This window comes from Boleophthalmus pectinirostris, unplaced genomic scaffold, assembly GCF_026225935.1.
Source record: "Boleophthalmus pectinirostris isolate CB_2022bp ecotype Guang Dong unplaced genomic scaffold, ASM2622593v1 HiC_scaffold_1, whole genome shotgun sequence".
In the NCBI taxonomy this organism is placed as follows: Eukaryota; Metazoa; Chordata; class Actinopteri; order Gobiiformes; family Gobiidae; genus Boleophthalmus; species Boleophthalmus pectinirostris.
Genome location: NW_026570970.1, coordinates 25,581,212 through 25,603,686, shown reverse-complemented (window position 1 = coordinate 25,603,686; position 22,475 = coordinate 25,581,212). Strand labels below are relative to the sequence as shown.

At 36.6% G+C, this 22,475-nt stretch overlaps 8 protein-coding genes across 8 annotated transcripts; all 8 read right to left on the bottom strand.

Annotated features, from left to right (window-relative positions):
- Window positions 1-347: 347 nt before the first annotated feature.
- LOC110156100 (olfactory receptor 4S1-like) lies at window positions 348-1,301 on the bottom strand. Its single transcript, XM_020920286.2, has one exon. The coding sequence runs from the start codon at window positions 1,299-1,301 to the stop codon at window positions 348-350; it is 954 nt and encodes a 317-aa protein (XP_020775945.1).
- A 1,066-nt stretch (window positions 1,302-2,367) lies between these two features.
- Window positions 2,368-3,300, bottom strand: LOC110156211 (olfactory receptor 1D2-like). Its single transcript, XM_020920411.2, has one exon. It carries the CDS (start codon window positions 3,298-3,300, stop codon window positions 2,368-2,370), a length of 933 nt encoding a protein of 310 aa, XP_020776070.2.
- A 2,540-nt stretch (window positions 3,301-5,840) lies between these two features.
- On the bottom strand, window positions 5,841-6,758 carry LOC110156099 (olfactory receptor 52E8-like). Its single transcript, XM_020920285.1, has one exon. The coding sequence runs from the start codon at window positions 6,756-6,758 to the stop codon at window positions 5,841-5,843; it is 918 nt and encodes a 305-aa protein (XP_020775944.1).
- Window positions 6,759-9,517: 2,759 nt separating this feature from the next.
- LOC110156098 (olfactory receptor 51A4-like) lies at window positions 9,518-10,411 on the bottom strand. The gene has a single exon (XM_020920284.2). The coding sequence runs from the start codon at window positions 10,409-10,411 to the stop codon at window positions 9,518-9,520; it is 894 nt and encodes a 297-aa protein (XP_020775943.2).
- A 3,591-nt stretch (window positions 10,412-14,002) lies between these two features.
- On the bottom strand, window positions 14,003-14,935 carry LOC110156097 (olfactory receptor 1D2-like). Its single transcript, XM_020920283.2, has one exon. It carries the CDS (start codon window positions 14,933-14,935, stop codon window positions 14,003-14,005), a length of 933 nt encoding a protein of 310 aa, XP_020775942.2.
- Window positions 14,936-17,252: 2,317 nt separating this feature from the next.
- LOC110156096 (olfactory receptor 19-like) lies at window positions 17,253-18,212 on the bottom strand. The gene has a single exon (XM_020920282.1). It carries the CDS (start codon window positions 18,210-18,212, stop codon window positions 17,253-17,255), a length of 960 nt encoding a protein of 319 aa, XP_020775941.1.
- A 1,237-nt stretch (window positions 18,213-19,449) lies between these two features.
- Window positions 19,450-20,394, bottom strand: LOC110156095 (olfactory receptor 2K2-like). The gene has a single exon (XM_020920281.1). The coding sequence runs from the start codon at window positions 20,389-20,391 to the stop codon at window positions 19,450-19,452; it is 942 nt and encodes a 313-aa protein (XP_020775940.1). The 5' UTR covers window positions 20,392-20,394.
- Window positions 20,395-21,216: 822 nt separating this feature from the next.
- LOC110156094 (olfactory receptor 10A3-like) lies at window positions 21,217-22,155 on the bottom strand. The gene has a single exon (XM_020920280.2). The coding sequence runs from the start codon at window positions 22,153-22,155 to the stop codon at window positions 21,217-21,219; it is 939 nt and encodes a 312-aa protein (XP_020775939.2).
- Window positions 22,156-22,475: the final 320 nt, after the last annotated feature.

The window sequence follows — 22,475 nt, the reverse complement described above, 5'->3', positions numbered from 1 at the left end:
CTTTTGTGACCCACCTGAGGGTCACGACCCAGTCTTTGGGAAACAATGCGTTAAACCACAAGTGTCAACACTTTTTTTTTCATCAATGGATACATATTGAAGTATATTTGAAGCAGAAAGCCCCAGAGCAGTCAGTTACTCTTTGGGTAATATTTATAGCTTGGGGCATTATTTATAGGTCTGTATCATTATGTAGTTTGATGTTTGATTGAAAATACTTAATTTTAAAGTAAAAAGTACTACCTATGATCATTTGGGCTAATTCAGCAATGGTCAGCATACACAAGTGAATTACTTCAGAGAAATAGATTCAATGAAACATTTGCAATCATTTTAGTGAAAACCTTTTATTTCTTTTTGAAAAATTTATAGGAGCCCTGATCTTGTTTCACACCAAACACTTGGGCAATCCTGTTTCTCACTTGTGTCAACGCCAAGCCGTAGATTACTGGATTCATAATTGGAGGAACAACCAGAAACTCAATGGCCATAAAGTTTTGGATTCCTTGTGGTAGAGTGTTAGAGCCAAATCGAATGTAGAGTAAATCAAAAAGGAGTGAGACACCCAGAATTCCTAGACAGAACAGGTGTGGGAGACAAGTTTGCATAAACTTGCTCATGTTTTCTTTGGATTGTCGGCATGTTCGTATTAAATTAAAATATGACCCAACAATAAATAGGTAGTGGCCCACATAAATAGAATATGTAAAGACTGGTACCATAAAACCGGCCACAGAAGCAGTACAAGCAAGTTTGTTTACTAAATAATTGATACAGTAGAGTTTGGGAATATGTGAGCCGCATAACTTTAAAATAAACGTTGTTGTCGAACCAATCATCATCATGATCACGGGCAGAAGCCAAGCAAACAGGACCAAAAGGCCAACTCTTTGTCTTGTAATTACAGAGTGGTACACCAGAGGGCGGCAAATAGCAACATATCGGTCAAAAGACATGAGTAAAAGAATAGACAAATCAATACCAACTGCGACATGAATTACAAATGCCTGCACCAAACAACCAGCGAATGAAATAACATGAGCGGAAGAGAGGAGGTCAATGAGGAACTTGGGGTAAAATCCTGCAGTTCCAACCAGTCCATTGATGCACAGGTTACACAGAAAAATGTACATCGGCTCATGGAGGTTTTTATCCATAATAATAGTCACTATAATAGTCACATTAGCCACCCAGATTAAACTGTAACACAAAAAAGTCACAACAAACAAAGGGATCCTGTACTCCTCTGTACCATTTAAACCAGACAATGTGAATACAGTTACAGCTGAGGCATTGTCCATTGCATTGTTTCTGTTCTTCCTATTAAAATATTGTAGCCTCAATGACTACCTCCTCCCAAACACAAAAAACATTGGAGCTATTCTCTGGCTTCACCTTATCTGCTCTTATAGTTGGATTTAACGTCACATAACACACCTCTAGTCCCACAGTGCCCCTTGTTTACAGCCCAAAAAGATATTAATTTATTTTCAGTGTCCTTATGTGCACCATAATGAAATAATAAGACAAAAAAGCCTAAACATTAGACCAGAAACTGCATAAACCAAGGAATAAACATTGAAAGGCCTCGTTAATAGTCTTACAATAGTCTACAGTGAGATTTCTCCATCTAATAGCAAAATGAAACAGATTAAACAAAACCAAAATAGGCCTATAAATGGTCAGATCTCCCTTATTTAGTTTTCTTTACATTATTTTTGTGAATGTAATACAAGAAGGTGTTCAGTCAGTAGTGATTAGGGAAAAAGTAATCTTCAAAAGATGTAGTTGTGATTTTCTATTCTTCTTGCTTTGTATCTTTGGTTGAAGGTTATCGTAATATCTTACATTTCTAGTTTAAATATTGGTCAGAGCAGGGTTGTAATCTAACAGTGTGCAGAAACTGTAGACTTGCATTCATGGACAGATGTTGAAGAATTTTAGAGTGAAATTGACTAAATTGCGACAAAGGTAGTTTAGGGAGTTGTGGTTATCAGTGGAGAATCATTGGCATAAGACCAAAACCATGACACAATTAAACCCTATCGCTGTCCCTGAAAATGAAATGAATGCATATATTGTACAACAAACGTACAAAATTACTGCTGTCATTCTCGTAGTAAAAGTGACAAAAATACAATGCAAATTAGATTGTTTGGTTTCAGATAATTAAAATAGCCCAAATGAACTCCTATTACATATTGTTGGCACATTATGCATGTAAAGCACACTTAAGCATACGCACTTAGTCTCATCCACCAATACTTGTTGACCTTATTATGAAATTATTTATATTATGAAATTACAACAATGCTTAACTGTAACGTAATACAAAAGACAAGAACATTAGAAATGATAAGATGCCCGTTATTTCCCAGGATACGTCAGTAAATATACAATTCTTTTGCGTATTTTCCCCAATTTAAGTCCATAAATTAAAGGATTAATGAATGGAGGAATGACAAGAAATTCAATTGCGATGAAGTTTTGAAGGCTTTGTGGGATAGCATTAGAACCAAACCTCATGTACATCAAATCATAAAGAATCGCAAAGAGAAATGTTGTTAAAGAAGTCAAATGTGGAACACAGGTCTGCATAAACTTCCTTTGTTCATCCTTAGACCTAACACAGATTTTAACCATGTGCATGTACGTCCATATAATGAAGAAACCATGACACAAATATATGATAATTGTAGCATATGAAAGTACATTATTCGAGATGGTTTCATTTCCTGGACAGGCAAGTTTGACAACAACCCAGTTAACACAAAATATTTTCTGAATTCTTGAGCTGCACAGACGAAGTTTAGATGTTCGAATAATGCTAATAGCAAAAATAGACAATGGCATAACCCAAGAGAAACATATCAACTGAGACAGCTTCTTTTTAGTCATGATAGAGTGGTAATGCAAAGGAAGGCATATGGCCAGATACCGGTCATACGCCATTACTGCTAAAATAGACAAGTCACAGCAGGCAAAAGAATACATGATAAAAGCCTGGAGGAGACAAGCATCGTATGAGATCTCTGGAGATGTAGCTTGTAAATCGATAAGAAATTTTGGGTAGAAACCAGTTGTTCCATACAACGCACTAAAACAGAAACTACACAGTAAAATATACATTGGCTCGTGGAGATTTGAATCTAAAATGATTATAACAATAAGAGAGATATTTAAAAACAGAATCAGGCAGTAATACACCAAAGTAAGTGAAAAGATTGTATGTTTATATGTTGCAGTCTCATTCAATGCAGACAGAGTAAAAACCTTTACAATAGATACGTTATCCATCATTTGTATTCCCTTAGTTCTCTAATAAAACAAGACCTCTCTCTTCCGCAGCAGCTAGTGGTAACACAGGTGTGTGGTCTGTGCTCCCTATAGCCCTCTGTACCCTCCATCCACTGACCTTTTATACAAAAACAGCAAACGTCTGGGAATTCAAGCTCACAGACCCTGAGGTGAAAGGTGAGTATTTCAGAGAAATAAGTCCCAGCCTTGTGTCCTGGTGTACTTTTGTCTCTGAACTCACAGTAATGCAACATTCACTATGACATACCCCAACACCTGACTGACTTAATCATATCAAAGATTTTTTTTTTTTAATGAATGCATTTTCGTCCTCTTCCAGTGGAACAGAAATAACTTCCTTGTAGGCACTGTAAATAAAATCCTTGTTGCCATCAATGGGACAACACAGACCAATCAATCATCAACTTTATTAATCCCAAAGGGCAATTTAGTTCACAGATCTCTCGCTGTACATAAACCATAAATAAAATCATGTACATTCAATACACACCATGCATTCAAACTCGAGTGTATCAGGAGACACATTAGCAAATTCACTTTCCATTTAGAAGTTTTATGGCAGAAGGAAACAAAATATTTAGCAAGAGAGTCTAGAATGTAATATGCATGGTTACTAGTACTTTTACCCAAAAAAGACATTGTGCCATGTGGAACTGCACCAACATCTGGGCTGGCAACTTGGCATGCCTGTTGCAGGAAGTCCATGATCATTCTCACTGTCTTTTGGACGCTAAGCTCCAGGTTGTTGCCACTGCATCAGGTCACCAGCCAGTCCACCTCATAGGAGCAGCACTTGGTTTATAGGGAGAAGAGCAGGGGAGAAAGTGCCCAGCCCTGTGGAGTCCCTGTACTGATTGTCTGAGTGACCCAGACATTCTTCTCAAGCTGCACACTCTGCTTCTGGTCTGTCACGGTTAGGGTCAGTGAAGTTGAACCCATTCAACCTGATCTGCAGGTTTTAGGGAGAATCTGGAGTTGACTTAGTGAGTTAGACTTTATTGATTCACAAGAGAAATTACTTGTACACAGTAGCTCACACAACACATTATATTACAATAACACAGAGTAAAAAATATATTAAAAATGGTGATAAACCTCTAGCCTTCAGTCAGGACTTCAGTCTTAACTGAAAAAAGCTGAAACTGACTGATCCAAATTCACCTGCTGCCAGTGAGACATAAATGTGTGTGTGGTATGCATAGCTGTTTTAATACACATTATTGCTCCAAATTAACTGGCCTAAAGACAGCATGTAGACACTGATTAGAAGGAGTCCCAAGATTGACCTCTGGGGGTCCCCACAGGTCAAAGCCATGTGATCTAGTTAGGACATGAACTAGTTTAGGCCAGAGATTCTAGTCGCTGTAAGAGGATTCCACGAGTGACAAAGTCAAGAAAATATTCAGTACAATGGTGGGGTCTAAAACCTTACTGGAAAACAGCAAAGGAGTTGTTCATTAGAAGAGAGTTAGTTCTCTGTTGCAAAACTACTTTTTAAACACTTCTACTACTACTCTATTACCATCTTTTATTGGACAAATGCATTTTATCATAAAATATTTGTATTTATTAAGTAGAACTTATAAGGCAAGTTTAGTGTTTCCTTGAGAAGCTCCGATTCGTTTTTAAATTGCTCTCTGTACAGAAAAGTACTGCTAGATTAGCAATATGTTTTTTATCATAATATGACTGATCTATGTAATTTTGTTGCACAGCTTTTATGTATAATGACAAATAAAAAATCATCTCAATTTAAAAAGTCAGGAGGTACTGAAAAACATGAAACAGCATCACTAATCCAAGCCTATAAACAACACAGTTTTGAAATGATGTTAGTTATGAAATGTTCTATTATTGTTTTGTATGTTTGGTTGAAGGCCACATTATCTTACAGTGCTAGTTTGAATATTAGGGACTCAGACCACAGTGGTAATCTAACTGTGTTGTTGAAATAATTAGAAATTATATTTCAGCCACTTTTGTTTTGTAATCTTAAATTATACCTTTTACTTGGAGTATAAGCATCAGATGGCAACTGGCATTATTTATACAACATTTATTCATGTTTTTGCAATATTACAGCAAAATATGACCATGAATTTAAATTAAAACGTGAATGACTGATATAATGCTGATATACTTTCTTTGAATAAGTTAAATAATTGTAAGTGTATGATAATTTTTTTTTACATTGTGTTTGCTCCCTTTTGTTACATATTTTCTTTACTTAGTTTTATATTATTTACTTTCACACATTTCACATTTAGAGCAGCCAAAAGCTAAGAATCTTGCTGTAAATAAAACAATAACTGTAACAGTCAAAACAAAAAAGTTCCCTTTAGTGTGTGAAATGTATTGCATGTTTAAAAGGTTTTAAATTTAAAAAATGTAACTGTATTATCATTTGTTGACATACATCTGATCTGATCTGTTATATCTATTAGTAGTAATAGTAGTAGTAGATTTTTCATCCTGGTCAAGAACTTTACAAAAACACATCACATATGTAGTAGAAGGCCTCTCTATTTTTGGTTAAGGCCAACAATTTGTAGGACTCTATTCCTAATTTTTGTCAACTTTAGGCCATATATAAGAGGATTAAATAATGGGGGGATAAGAAGACATTCAATTGCCAAAAAATTCTTCACACCATCTGCTAAAGTTGAACCAAATCTCACGTACATCAAATCAAATATTATTGCAGAAGAAAAGACTGTGAGGCATATAATGTGTGGTAAACATGTCTTCATAAATTTATCTCGGCCTTCCGCTGATTTTATGCATGTTTTTATAATGTTAATATAGGACAAAAATACGGCAACAAAATGGCCAAGGTAAAATGTGTAATTAAAACTTGGGATTATAATATCTGCTATAAAGGGAGCACAAGCAAGTCTGTTTACTAAATAGTTAATGCAGTAGAGCTTTGGTATATGTGACCCACAGAGTTTTATGGTGGATGTTGCAATAGGGCCTAATGCATTAAGCTGCAAAGGAACAAACCAAGCAAAAAAGATCATTACTGAAAGTCTTTGTCTTGTCATTATAGAGTGGTACACAAGAGGCCGACAAATCGCCACATATCGGTCAAAAGCCATAAGTAACAGAAGAGACAAATCAGCAGTAAGAGAGGCATGGAGCACAAATCCCTGCGCCAAACACCCAGCATATGAAATAACATGAGCGGAGGAGAGGAGGTCACTGAGGAACTTGGGGAAAAAACCTGCAGTACCAAACAGTCCGTTGATGCAAAGGTTACATAGACAAATATACATTGGTTCATGGAGGTTCTTATCCATAATAATAATCAGTATAACAGTCACATTAGCCACCCAGATGAAACCGTAACACAAAAATGTTACAACAAACAGAGGGATCCTGTACTTCTCTGTTCCATTTAAACCAGACAGAGTGAACACTAAAGCTGAGGCATTTTCCATCGGCCTGTTTCCTGTTCATCTGTAGATGACTCCCTCCTCTTAAACAGCCCCTGGTCCATCTTCTGCTCACGCTTTATCTGCTCTTATAGGTGGATTCAACATTACGTAACACCTCTATTCCCATAGTGCATTACTTTTCTGTAGTAATTGCTTTGTAAAGAATTCTTAACTTGTCTTTCTTAAATATGTGCCTGTGTGAAAAGGCCTGTAGGCTGCTTACCACGGTATCCAACAGCACACAATGTAACATAAAACTAGTGATTTGCCTGACCTTTACATGTGCCATGTCACATACAAATTTAAACCGGATCTGATAAAGCATGTGCAATTTGCAAAATCAAAATATGCCATGGGTCCATCACAGTGCTATCCTTTATTTGATTCTGCCCAATTTGGCGCATATCAGTGAAATTGCAAATTTCACGGTAAAGGTAGGTGGCTGCTAACATACTGGACCAGAACAATGAACAACATGTGTTAGTCCAGCATAGTTAGTCATCACTGGCCTCATCTAAAATGAGGAAGTACACATCCGAAACCCATATCTAGTATTTCCCTTAGTGCTGTCATGCGATTAAAAAAATTGAGAGATTAATTAATTATGATCTGTAATTAATTAATCTAATTAATCTCTTTTTAATCTCACCTAAAAATTGCTGAGAAAAGCTTCAACTTGAGGTATTTTCATTTAAATTCATTATTACATTATTGTGGCAGATCAAAAGACTGATATAGAACAAAAAAAAGTGACTTTATAAAGTCATTTATTGTTTAACAAATCTCTCCAAATTGGTTGTTGAGCCCAAGTCTCCATGAATAAGAAACTGTTTGCTGTAAAGTAGCAAAGACGAGGAAATCTGAACATCATAACCTTTGTCTACTTAAAGACAATAAAAAGTCAGTCCAGTCTTTCCTTAACCATATTAAAAATATTATTGATTGAGAAATGCTTTATATATATGAAATCACTGGTTTTAGTCCTGGTTCAGACCTGGTTTAGTCCTACTTTAGTCCTAGTTTAGTCCTGGAATGGGTTAGTCCTGGTTTTAGTCCTGGTGTTAGTTCTGGTTTAGTCCTTGGTTTAGTCCTGGTTTAGACCTGGTTTTTAGACCTGGTTTTAGTCCTGGTTTAGTCCTGGTTTAGTCCTGGACTGGGTTAGTCCCGGTTTTAGTCTTGGTGTTAGTTCTGGTTTAGAGGTGCACAGGAGGAAGCGCGGTTTACGCAGCGTACGCGAGAAAACGTAAGCAGCGCACGGGAGCACGTCGGTGTCCGCGCAGTAACTATGGAAAGAAACGTGGTCCGCGCGTTCTCAGGTTAATGACGATGATGAAGGTGTATGTTTGTGTTTGTGTGTTTGTGTGCGTGTCCCCTCATGTGGCAGGTCACTATAGGACAGTAGTGCAGACATCATGAGTCTATGCAGGTTGTTTTCACCAGTGACATTTAAGTTGTAGGCGATTTTATATTTGTTATTTTCTTTTATATTTCACGTCGGGAGAATAATTTCCAAGACACGAATGTGTTTTTACCTGTGCACTGCTGCCTCTGTTCTACTGGCTCTTCGACCTCGTCCATTGTGCGACTGACGCCGCCAACGTTAACATGACGTTTACATCGCTCTTACTGCGCGCGTTTTGTGTGGGTTTCCGGCAATGAGTGGAATTACCGAAATAAAAAAATATATAAATGTGTTTTTTTGTGTGTGTGTTGTTGTCCCAACAACACATAAAAACAGGTTTTATAATAAAGCAACTCGCATACAGAAACAGTAAAGTTAGAGATTAAAAATGAGATTAACGCGATTAAAAAACATAACGCGCTAAATATGACTGTAATTAATTAATCGCAATTAACGCGATAATGTGACACCCCTAATTTCCTATCAGTTTCTAACTTTCTGCAATTGAATGCCTCTCCTAGTCACAGTGAACAGACAGACAGGCAGACAGACAGCGTTAGGAGGGCTCCTTACACTGTCTGCACAGCCCTGCACAGTGCACTTCTATTTAGAGATGATAAAGAATTGAAGACACTTGCTCCCTGTTTGATCACTATATAACATTGTACCATACCATAGTCAGCACACATTGCTTTAGAGTTTGTTTGGCTGCTCTCTCTCTCTCTCTGGTGACCGGAGCACATGGCCCTCTGGTTGTAGTTTATATGGTTAATGGCTCAGGCCAGCTCTGGGGGAACACATTACTGTTCCTCCTGATTTTTGAGGGTAAAGGATGAAAGAATATCTGAGCCAATATAATAGTGTTTAAATGTTTTGACCTGAAGAACTATCTCATAGACTAAGACTTAAACTTAGACAAAGTTTACTGATCCACAAGGGAAATGATTTGGAACATAACACCAGTCCAATAGTGCTTCAGTAACTAATATACAGTACAACATAATTCTATATAGTACACATATACAAGCACTGTATACACACAAGCACAGTATTCACGGTATTTTCTGGTAATTTATGAATTAATTAGTTAAGTTTCCAGCCCTAACCAGTATAAATCATACCAATAAACAATAAAAAAATTGATATAAGATTCCAAATACCAGTTTGACTATTATAGTTAAAAAAGAATATCAGTGATATATATTTATATATCTTCAATAGCAATAAATCATGCATTTTATTTTTAATTAACTGTCTTAAAAGTTGACATTTACTTAAATATAAACAATCACACATAAACTTGTTACAATAGATTAGTAATGATGGAAAGTAGTTAAAGTTTAAGCCTAAAAAAATTTTTTTATTGGTTCCTAATTTTTGTCAACTTTAGGCCATATATAACAGGATTACAGATTGGGGGAAAAATCAGAAATTCAATGGCCATAAAATTCTGAAAATTTTGTGACATTAAATTTGAGCCAAATCTAACATACATCAAGTCGAACAGCACAGAAGCAACAAAGATTGTGAGGCATAAAATGTGGGGTAAACATGTCTTCATAAATTTAATTTGGTTCTCTTTGGATTTGATACATGTCTTTATGATGTGAATATAGGACAAAAAAATAGCAATAAAATGGCAGAAGTAAAATGTGTAATTAAAAGCTGGGAATGCTACTGCTGCTATAGATGGAGTACAAGCAAGTGTGTGTACTAAATGATGAATACAGTAGATTTTGGGGATATGTGACCCACAAAGCTTCACATTAATTAATGGCATTGGACTTATGGAAAGTAACTCAAATGGCAAAAACCAAGCAAAAAATATTAATATTGCAATTCTTTGTCTTGTCATCACAGAGTGGTACACAAGAGGTCGACAAATTGCCACATATCGATCAAAAGACATAAGTAAAAGTATAGACAAATCAGCACCAACATAAGCATGGAGCACAGATCCTTGAATTAGGCAACCAGTAAATGAAATCACATGAGCAGAGGAGAGGAGGTCACTGAGGAACTTGGGGTAAAAACCTGCAGTGCCAACCAGTCCACTGAGGCACAGGTTAACAAGAAAAATGTACATAGGCTCGTGGAGGTTCCTATCCATTATAATAGTCATTATAATAGTCACATTTGATATCCAGATGATAATGTAATACAAAAAAGTTGCAATAAATACAGGGATCCTGTAATTCTCTACTCCACTTAACCCTGACATAGTGAAGACAGTCACAGCTGAAGCATTATCCATTATACTACATCAAGAACACAAACAGTTAAGATCACCACACCAGGCAAGTGTGGCCCCTGCACCAGTTAGACCAGTGTTTTTATATTCTCAGTGTTCTCAGTGTTGTCCAACCATCCATTCCCACATGACTATTTCAAACATAAACTCATGTGGTTTCTAGAGATTTGTGCTATTGATTGCAATTCACTCTCTCTTGACGTAAAAATAAGACCACTGTGTTCTGTCTGCATCTAATTATAAAATGTTTTATTGTTTGATAACTGCATTGTTATCATTAAGGACACACCAATCCAGCTTTCAGTACTATAGCATTAAGTAGCTGCCAATATCTAATATCAACCGATACCAATGCAAAGACTGAAAAAAGCATTTATTTCCTTTAAACAAAAATAAAATAAGACAAAATTGATCAAAATGTGTTATTTGGCTGTGTGATGTCTCAAGCAACAGTAGAACAGCTTTGTAGAAATAAAAGTTCAAACATTGTGAGACTTTCTGGGCAAACTATGACCAGTAAATAGTCTTATTACATCAATTTAAATGTCCAAACAGGATATCAGAAGCGATATTTGGAACGCAATATGAGAAATAGAGATACTTTATTAACCCTGAAGGAAATTCAAGTTTAGTTGCAGCAACATTTACACTGGGCTTCTTAGTGGCCTTTGTGTTTCAGTCAAAGGTCCCAGTGCAGATTAACAGGAGGTCAGGCAGGGTCTTTTGATTCTGAAGTCTGGGCATCACAGCAGCATCCAGAGGAAACAGGTGACCAACACAACTAACCAGGTGAAAGGTCTCATTCTTCCCCCGCTCTGTAGATTTGATTGGTGATGAAATGTTTCATTCCCTCAAAGTATTTTGCAATGATAAAAATCCCTTTGCAAAACAATATCTAGCAAAGGACAACTCAAAATCAGTGTGACTAGTTGAAGAAAGTGACCAGAGTGAAACTTTCTTTGTGGGTGTGGTGTCATGTAATTACAGATAAGTAATAAGTACAGATCCCAACTACAAAGAAGAAAATGACAAGTACAAGAGATTAAGATTTCAACAGATGCATCAAAAGATGGACTCAAAGCTGTCTCATTGCAAGCAGAAGGTGAAAATTGGAAGCCAGTAGCGTATGCCTCTAGATCCATGACTAAAGCTGAGACCAAATATGCTCAGATTGAGAAAGAATGTCTTGGGTTGGTTTATGGACTAGAAATATTTCACTGTTATGTTTGTGGCCTTCCTGCCTTCAAATTGAGACAGATCACCTTCTGCTGGTGTCCATCATAAAGAAAAACTTGAATGAGATATCACCAAGAATTCAGTGCCTCATCATCAAACTACAAAGGTATGATTTTGACTTGATATACAGACCTGGTAAGCATTTAGTGTTAGCAGATGCACTTTCACAAGCGCCAGACCTGAATTACATGAATTCAACTGAAAAAGAAGTAGAGGAACATGTAAACATGATTGTTGACTCCCTATCAGTGTCTGAAACCAAGTCAGAACAAATAAGTGAAGAAACTGTGAAAGACACAGAACTACCAATTGTAATAAAACACATTCATAGTAGTTGGCCAAAAGGGTCATGTTCAAAGTATTACCACATTAGATCAGAGCTCAGTGTAACAAATGGACTATTGCTGAGAGACAAAAGGATTGTGATTCCTCAGAGTATGAGAACAAAGATTCTGCAGAGGATACATGAGGCACACTTGGGAATTGAAAAGTGCAAGAGATGGGCCAGAGACACCGTATGCTGGCAGGGCATCAATAAAGACATTGAAAGCATGATTGGAAAATGTGAATGTTGTATCCAGATCTTCCTACCACACCTTGGAAGAAAGTGGGAACAGATTTGTTTAATTACAATGGAAAATACTATTTGTTGGTGTTGGATTACTACTCCAACTACCCTGAAATCACCTTGCTCACAAGCACAACTGCAACCAGTGTCATAACACATGTCAAATCCATTTTCACCAGACATGGGATACCAGAGACTGTAGTTAGTGACAATGGTTCCTGTTACAACTGCAAAGAATAGCAGCAGTTCTCAGTGCAGTATGGTTTTCTTCATGTGCCCTCCAGTCCTCAGCATGCACAAGCCAATGGGAAAGCAAAAAAGGGTGTGCATATTGTCAAGCAGCTTCTGAAAAAGGCAGACAGACAGCAAATCAGATCTGTATCTTGCTCTTTTAAGCTGCAGAGCTGCTCCTCTTCAGTGTGGTCTATCTCCAGCAGAACTACTGATGAATCGCAAGTTACACACAACCTTACACTACTACACAGAGTTGAAACAAAACAAACAGATACAAACAAAACTGGACAATCTGAAATGGAAGCAAAAGCACTATTATGACAAAGCAAACAAAACACTCTGACCACTTGCAAAAGATGATGTTGTGGCAATCCAAGATCAAGATGCATGGAACAGAAAGGCAACTGTTGTCCAGGAAGTTGGACCTAGGTCATATGAAGTGAGAACTGAGGATAAAACATTCTCAGGAGAAACCACTGAAACCTTCTCAAAAGAAATCAAGCAATCAAATGATGTTACTTTAGCATCACCCACCTTAAGAAGATCTGAAAGTCATATTAAGAAACCTGTCAGACTTGATTTATAAATCTGTAGACTAGAGATGTGTTAATGTTATGGGTCTAAAGAATGCAAAGACGAATTGTTCTAAAAAGCTTAGTTTTATTTACAAGCACACTGAATGTAAAAATAATAATAATAATAATAATTTACATTTGTTCATTCAGATTCATTCAAACTGTAAAGAAGACAGGATGTCCTGATATGCAATCTTATTGTTCGTGATTCTGGATTAGACTTCAGGATAAATGAAAGAGCACACAGAGCTCATTTGTTCATTAAAAGATGTCTCGTCTTTTCAAGTTGAATAACACAACCTGCTCACACAATCAGTGAAGAATTGAGTATGTTTTATATATTTGTTAATTGTGGCCTTCTGAAAAATTCTATTGAAATATTTGCATAGGGTGAAACATAGTTTGTTTAAGTTAAAGGTGCATTGTGTAACTTTTCTTGTTGTTTCTATGGATATGTCATTGCTCTGGAATGTTCCACAGTATGACATTAAAAAGCTCTACCTTACATCTATCTGTTAATGCAAGGAACGTCTGTCTATGTGTCCTCCTGTCTTTTCCATGCATAACTCTCAAAGTGCTCCTCTGACCGATCTCAAATTTGGAGGGTGTCATCCTAATGGTACAGGTATGTGCAGTGCCAAATTTCATGTTGTTAGGGCAAAAAATGCCAAAGATCTTTTAAAATGAGTGATCTATTTTAAATATAATATGTCTGTTTAAAATAATATCACTCATCGAAGATCTGCGACTTTTGACACCCTCCATATTTCAGATGGATGTGCAGTTCTCGAGACAGACCTTCCTTGCATTAATAGATAGATATATATTACAAACATCTACTTTTATTTTATTGGAATAATTCAAAAATACAATACAAATACAAAAATATCATACGTAACATTTATTTTCTTGTATTTTCATGTAATCGTACATTGATCGCATTTATGAAGTATTTAAGGATTTCCAATACATTACACTTTTTTATTTACTTGTTTTAACATAGATCAACCCCTCTATTCTGTTTCTGATTTTAGTCAGTTTGAATCCATATATTAAAGGATTGACAAATGGAGGGAAAAGGAGAAACTCTATGGCAATAAAGTTTTGAAAGTGTTTTGGGAGTTTATCAGAGCCAAACCTCATATGCATCACATCAAAGAATATAGTAACAACAAATGTGAGCAAGGAGACTAAGTGTGGGACACAAGTCTGCAAAAACCTCCCTCTGTCCTCCTTTGACCGCACACATGTTTTAATCATATGCATGTAAGTCCAAACTATGAAGATGCCATGCAAAAAGTAAATGATAATAGTAGCATATGCAAAAACATTGTGTACTGAGGTATCATTCATAGGACAACCAAGTTTTACAATGATCCAATTTGCACAAAACAGCCTGTGAATATGTGAGCTGCATAATTTCAGATGAGATGTAAGAACGATGTTGATTCCTAAAATGAAACATGGAGTAAGCCAAGAGAAACTTATTAACTGAGAGAGTCTTTTTTTAGTCATGATAGAGTGGTAGTGCAAAGGAAGGCATATGGCCAGATACCGGTCATATGCCATTACTGCTAAAATAGACAAATCACTGCACGCAAAAGAATACATAATAAACGCCTGGAGGAGACAAGCATCGTATGAGATTTCTGGAGATGTACTTTGTAAATCGATAAGAAATTTTGGGTAGAAACCAGCAGTCCCATACAACGCATTAAAACAGAAACTACACAGTAAAATATACATAGGCTCATGGAGATTTGAATCTAAAACAATTATAATAATAAGAGAGACATTGAAAAACAGAATAAGGCAGTAATACACCAAAGTGAGAGAGAAAATGGTCACCCTAAATGTCATTGTCTCGTTCAGTCCAGACAGAGTGAAGAGTCTCACAGTTGAAACATTGTCCATTCTTTACAGCCTCTGATCCTTTACGTCCATCTTTACTAGACCTCCTCTAAATCTCTCATATTTATATGGTGCAGTATCAACAGAAAACTTTTGGGACTAGTGCAACTGGGAGAGAAGAAAAAAATATGATGCCTAAAAAATAAAGGCTACACCCTACTATTGTAAATGTAAAATGTACTTATTCTCTATTATACTTTTTAAATAACCTAACTACCATATATCACATAAGACTGATATTTTGTATTTCTGTATATTTTGTGTGATGGGATAAGTTATAATGCAATGTCAAAGGAAGGCTATGGAAATATGAAATAAATCTGGGTATGGAACATGGACTTTCAAACTAAAGGTGCTGATGGAGATGTTCCACAGTATGGCATTTTATCAATTTATTTCATATAAAGATGCTTTTCTTTCTCTTACTATACTTTGATAAACATATTTTCTGCATGGAGAAATACCCTGGAACATTCTGTGCAAAGCATTAACAACAACAACAACAACAACAACATCAGCTAACTCTTGGGTATAACTATTGGGGGTAAATGTTTTTTTTTTTTGGTTTTTTTTTGTATTTTGTTAATTAAATTGTGCTAGGTATAATAACTATACATTTTCTTCCGCTTATCCGGGGCCGAGTTGTGGAGGCAGCAGTCTATGTAGGGACTCCCAGACTTCCTTCACCCCAGACACTTCCTGCAGCTCCTCCGGGGGGGGACCCCAAGGTGTTCCCAGGCCAGCCGAGAGACATAGTCTCAGGAACAGTGGCTCTACTCTAAGCCCCTCTCGTGTAACTGAACTCTTCACTCTAAGGGAGCACCCAGCCACTCTGCAGAGGAAACTAATATTGACCGCTTGTAGGAATGTAGATTGACCAGCTTCACCTTTCGACTCAGCTCTTGCTTCACCACAACAGTCCAATACAGTGACTGCATCACTGCCGAAGCTGCACCAATCTGCACCAAACTGCACCAATCTCATGCTCCATCCTCACTCATGAACAAGACGCTGAGATACTTGAACTCTTCCACTTGAGGCAGGGACTCTCCACCCACTTGGAGAGGGCACGCCACCTTTTTCCAGTCGAGAACCGTGATCTCAGATTTGGAGGAGCTGATCTTCATCCCAGCCACTTCACACTCGGCTGCAAACTTCTACAGTGCACATTGCAGGTCCTGGTTAATGGAATCCTCATCATCTGCAAACAGCAGAAAAGACATCTTGTGGTCCCCAAACCAGACCCTCTCCGGCCCCTGACTGCTCCTAGAAATTCTGTCCTTAAATACAACGAACAGAACCAGTGACAAAGGATGAGCAGCCCCACACCAGCTTGCCGCTACTCCCTGCAGGCAACACCAGAAAAATAGAGAGTCCAGCCCCTCTCAAGGAGTTGGGTTCCAGACCCCAAGCTGTGCGTGGAGGTGAGGCCAACTATATCTAGTTGGTAACACTGAACCTCCACCCCCCTCAGAGCCAGTTTCCATGTCTGGAGATCAAGTCATCGAGGCCCCTGCCTTTGATTGCCACCCAGATCTCTTTGCATCAGCCCCTTATGGATCCTCCTACAGGTGGCCACTATGGCTGGACACTATGGGGGGAGGCCTGGCCACCAGACACTTGCTATCGAGCGCTCGCACCAGGTTTGGTACCAGGGTGGAACCCCGATAATGCCAATCCAGGGGACATAACTGGCCTCAGTGTAGTACTCATCATAAAGGGCTTCTGAACCACTTTTAGTCTGACCCGTCTCCTCTGGACCTGTTTGCCTTTGAGTGACCCTACCAGGGGCATAAAGCCCCCTGACAACATAGCTCCTGGGATCAGTCAGTCACTCAAACCCTTCCACCATGTTAAGATGACTGTTCAAGGACGGATATATAATAACTATAATTATAAACCACTAATCTTCACCTCTTCTAGGATATTGTTTTATATAATAAATGTAAGTATAAAACTATAACCTAGAAGAGGTGAAGATTAGTGGTAGAAGTTTTGGCCTTGAGTAACACCCAAAACTTTTTCTCACATTCTAATTAGATAACATTTTCTAGTTTTAATGATTTTTGACCAAAATCAACCATGTACATTTTTCAAAAAAGCACATTTAAATATTAAAATATTCAATAAATTTCACTTCAAAAAAACAAAACCAGTGCTAATACCCCCTTTTTGAGTTGGTATAGATGGCCATGCAAGGAAACATGTCATGTGAAAATGGAGAAATTGTGTACAAATAACTTTATTGATATTGTACTAAACATCACAACAAATAGTGCACTGTACATAATATTTTTTCAAGTCCTTAATTTTCATTTTATTAACAATCATCAGTTTGTGCTGGCAAGTGTAATTTATTTTGAACATAGAAAAGACCCTCTATTCGGTTTCTGATTTTAGTCAGTTTAAACCCATAGATCAAAGGATTTACAAATGGCGGAACAAGAATAAACTCAATGGCAATAAAGTTTTTCAAATGTTGTGGCAGATTTTCCGGTCCAAAGCGCATGTGCATTAAATCAAAGAGGATGGTACAAACAAAAGTGAGCATAGATGTGAGATGGGGCACACAGGTCTGCATGAACTTCACTCTGTCATCCTTCGACCTTACACAAGTTTTTATCATGTGCATGTATGTCCAAACAACAAAGAAGCCATGCCCCATATATATGAACATAGTACAATATGCAGTAATACTATTTGGAAAAGTATTTGCTTTGGGACAGGCAAGTTTAACTATCACCCAATTCACACATAATATCCTTTGAATATGTGTGCCGCAGAGCTGAAGCTGAGATGTGAGCAGAACATTGAGAGCAAAAATACAACACGGAGTAACCCAAGAAAAACATACTAACTGAGAGAGTCTTTTTTTAGTCATGATAGAGTGGTAGTGCAAAGGAAGGCATATGGCCAGATACCGGTCATACGCCATTACTGCTAAAATAGACAAATCACTGCAGGCAAAAGAATACATGATAAAAGCCTGGAGGAGACAAGCATCGTATGAGATCTCTGGAGATGTAGCTTGTAAATCGATAAGAAATTTTGGGTAGAAACCAGCTGTTCCATACAACGCATTAAAACAGAAACTACACAGTAAAATATACATTGGCTCGTGGAGATTGGAATCTAAAACAATTATAATAATGAGAGAGACATTTGCAAATAAAATTACACAATAGTGAATCAAAGTGAGGGAAAAAAGGGTGGCTCTATAGGGTGTTGTTTCATTTAGTCCTGAGAGAGTGAAAAGGCGGACAGCAGAAGCATTATCCATGTTCAGAGCTGAGCCTGTCCTGAAGGAACATCTTTACTCACATCTCCACTCCTCTGTGCTCATTTTTATACGTGTGTTTGCAACCTCTGCAAAACTTCGGGGACTGGGATGATTGGGACAAAAAAATAAATAAAATAAAAGTAATGATGAAGAACAATAAATATTAAAACTGCGTATGACAAATAATGAGCTCATTTGGTGCGATTATGCCATACTGCGGAACATTAAATCCAACAGATCCATGGACAACGTTTCCATGGATACAAGCAGGCCTCACAGTAGAAATGCAGGTTTTCTGCAAACACAGAAAACCTGCATCTCAGCTGGCAGCTGTGGCTACACTAGTAATTTACCACCATCAAGTGTGGAGTGAATGAATCATATTCTGTAAAGCGTCTTTGAGATTTCAGAAAAGCGCTACATAAGCATCATTACTATTATTACAAACATTCCTGAAATTCTGATCTGTGAATATTCAAATAAGGCACCTCAGAGCATCTTAACAATAATCATTCTTTGTACTGTAATAGTTTAATGACAAACTTAACATTTTATTTCACAAACGTATCTATTGCACACAGTATTTCATGGAGCTTTCAATGAGTCTTACTAAAATTGACATAGAAAATGTGCAGGCCTACAACCAAAAGTATTTGACATAGACCATACAAAATCACTGAATTTCCAACATCATGTTTTTTTTTTTCAAATTATTCAAACATTTATAAAGAAATTAATTCATTTGGTTTGTGTTTAGAATCTAATATCAAAATGAGAATGTGTATTGCATTGATTAATTAAAGGGCCATATCACATTATTTTCTGATATATGTTATAATGTTTCCTCACCAAAAACAAATCCAAAATTGTATTTGGTTTATTTACATGTTAAACACAAACCCTGAATATTTAGGCTCTGTTCCACCTTGTGATGCCATGTAGTAATACAGAAAGTGCCTCACTGTGTTAATAACTCCATACACCTTCTCTATAATCATTTGGATAATTTCAGCTCTGGAGTTTCTAATCTCTACTGAAGTAAAGGTAAAAGGTATCTGTAACTGTAACATTTTGAGCATTTTGAGCTTCGGAGATGTAGACAGATTAATAATAAATGATTACTCAAACATGTGCAAATGAAACAAAACACAACTCCAGGTGTGTTTTTGATGAGGTAACAAAGCTCACAGGAGTCAATTTTGTGTAATATAAGGCTTGAAGTGTAGTAATTAATAGTTCATGATTTTATACTTTTCAGGTCTCTTCTACAAAGGAACTGTGATATTGTATTCCTTATTTTAGTGAGTTTAAAACCATATATAAGTGGGTTGACAATAGGAGGGACAATGAGAAATTCAATAGCCATAAAATTCTGCAGATTCTGTGAAACATCTTTTGACCCAAACCTAACAAAGATCAAATCAAAAAGCAAGGACCCAGTGACTGTAATTAGACAGAAAAGATGTGGCAGGCATGTTTTCATAAATTTCTTTCTACCCTCTTTAGATGTTATACAGGTTTTGATCAAATAAAAGTAAGACCAAATTACAACAATGAAATGTCCTCCATAAAAACTATAATTGATAGCTGGGATTATCAGATTTGACAGAGAAGGTGTGCAAGCAAGTCTACCAACCAAGTAATTTATGCAGTAGATCTTGGGAATATGTGATCCACATAAGGTTAGAGTTGATGTTGATACTGTGCTTAGTACCAGTAACAAATGTGGAATAATCCAGGTGTAAAATATTAACAGTGAAATTCTTTGTTTTGTCATTACACTGTGATAGATTAAAGGATGACATATTGCAGCATATCTATCAAGTGCCATAATCATTAACATTGTAAAATCAGCAGATGCAGCAACATGGAGCACAAACCCCTGCAAAAGACAACCAGCATATGAAATAACATGAGCGGAGGAGAGGAGGTCACTGAGGAACTTGGGGTAAAAACCTGATGTTCCGTATAGTCCATTAATGCACAAATTACATAGAAATACATACATTGGCTCACGGAGGTTTTTGTCCACAAGAATAGTAAAAATGATTGTCAGATTCACCAACCAGATCAAACAATAAAATAGGAGGGTTACAAAAAATAGATAACCCCTGTACTTTTCAGTGCCATTTAAACCAGACAGCGTGAACACAGTCATGGCAGAGATATTATCCATCATATCGTACAGTTAAACATCATTAATATCACTGTGTTACCATTAGCACTGATATATAGTATATAGCATAGTAAAACACCAGGAAACTATAGACCACTGGACCATGTTTGTTGTGTTTTGAAGAGTCAGTCTTTTAAATGCTTTCGATATGTGAAGGTGTCAGCATGTGATAACCTGTGACGCAGTGAGTCTGGGGAGTAAGCTTTATTGGCATCAGAATAATAATTAGTATTAGTCATAAGATTAATTAATAACTTTTGAATCTTTGTGGTTTTACACAAATTGAAACAATAGTAATTCTATATAGACTTTTTCTATATAAAATACTATTTTAATTGTATTTTTGTATGTAGATTGAACAGTCAAATACAGTGCCCTGCACTTTCACATAGGTTAAGGTCAAGATTTTAGGATATATACTGTATGTTTAACACACAACATTATTTATGCTATAGTTAAGATTGAAACAAATATTGTTCTGTACAAGGAACAGCTGTGAGCCTATGTAACAATGGACTGACTTCTATGTGAAACTGTAAGCCTGCTACATTAAGTGTATTTAAAGTAAGTACAAATGTATAACTGCTGACAGTTACTTAATGGAATAATAAAAAATAAAAAAAAACATTATTCATGCACAATCTGGAAATAGTAAGCTATTAGGCCTTAAATCCCCAATTTTAATTGTAAAAAAGAAAAAAAGTTTAGATTTGGAAAACTGACATTTCTTTCTTAGTTCTTAAAATAGAAGAAAGAGACTTATATTGTAGATGTATTTTTATTATAATCAGCCACATAGCATAGCACATACATTTAAATACATTAATTTTAGTTACAGTATTTAGGTGTTAAGAACATCTTAAAAATGTGTTTTCTTATTTCAGGTAACTTCAGCCCATAAACAAGTGGATTCACAATGGGAGTAATTATAACCACCTCCATTGATAAAATAACAGCCAGGACCGGATTCACCGTCTCCAGGTCAATGCGACTCAACATCACGTCACAAAACGACGCCACACAAAATGTTGTGAAAGATATGATATGTGGTAAACAATTTTGAAAAGTTTTACCTTTATATTCTGAAGACGCTTTCCAACAAATAATGACAATTCGTAAGTATGTATACAGTACAAATAAGAGGGGGATGAAGACAACAGTTGTAGATAAAAGCATCCCCACCATGTTATTAAGAGCTGTGGGGACACATGAGAGTTTGACTATATTCCAGTTTGCGCAGTAAACTTTGTGTATTTTGTTGTCACACAATGGAAGCTTAGCAGACAGCAAAATGCACGTTGTTACAATAACAAAAGGGTAAATATAGGTCACTACAGTTAATATAACAACAGTATTTAAGTTCATTTTCCTATGATAGTGTAAAGGATAGCATACAGCAGCATATCTATCATATGCCATGACCCCAAGAATCATTAAGTCACAGCCAACAAAACTGTAAATAGTATACACCTGAATGAAACAAGCTGGTCGTGAGATGAGGTGAGTGTCAGCAAGAAGATCCATTAAAAACCTGGGGAAGAATCCAGCGGAGCCATACAAAGCATTAAAAGACAAGCAAGCAATGAATACATACATAGGCTCGTGTAAGGACTTCTCACGTGAAATGACAGTTACAACGACCAGATTGGCAAACATGATAAAACAATAGATCAATAGGCAAAAAACAAAAGCAGGGTAGCGGTAAACTTCAATTTTCAAGAACATTGTTAAGTTAAAGACCAAGAAATAAGTAGCGTTTTCCCCCATAAAACATATAATGAAAAATGTCAGGCCTTTATTTCTGTGTATTTTCTGTATAAGTAGATCACACAGAACTGAGGCCTAAGACTGATAGTGGACAGCAGTCGTGAGTTCAAGGCTTTTATTTCTAACTGACGGCTCTAAAATTCCCCTTGGACATTATGAGCCTGTCCACTGAAACAGCACTACATAAATGCATATGTGAGATTTAGGAAATAGTTGTAGCTCTTGTGGCTACTAACAGCTCCTTATTTAATATAATTCTGGCCATTATTAAATAGATTGACAAAATAAATATTTTCTTTGGCATTGATCAATGGCCATCA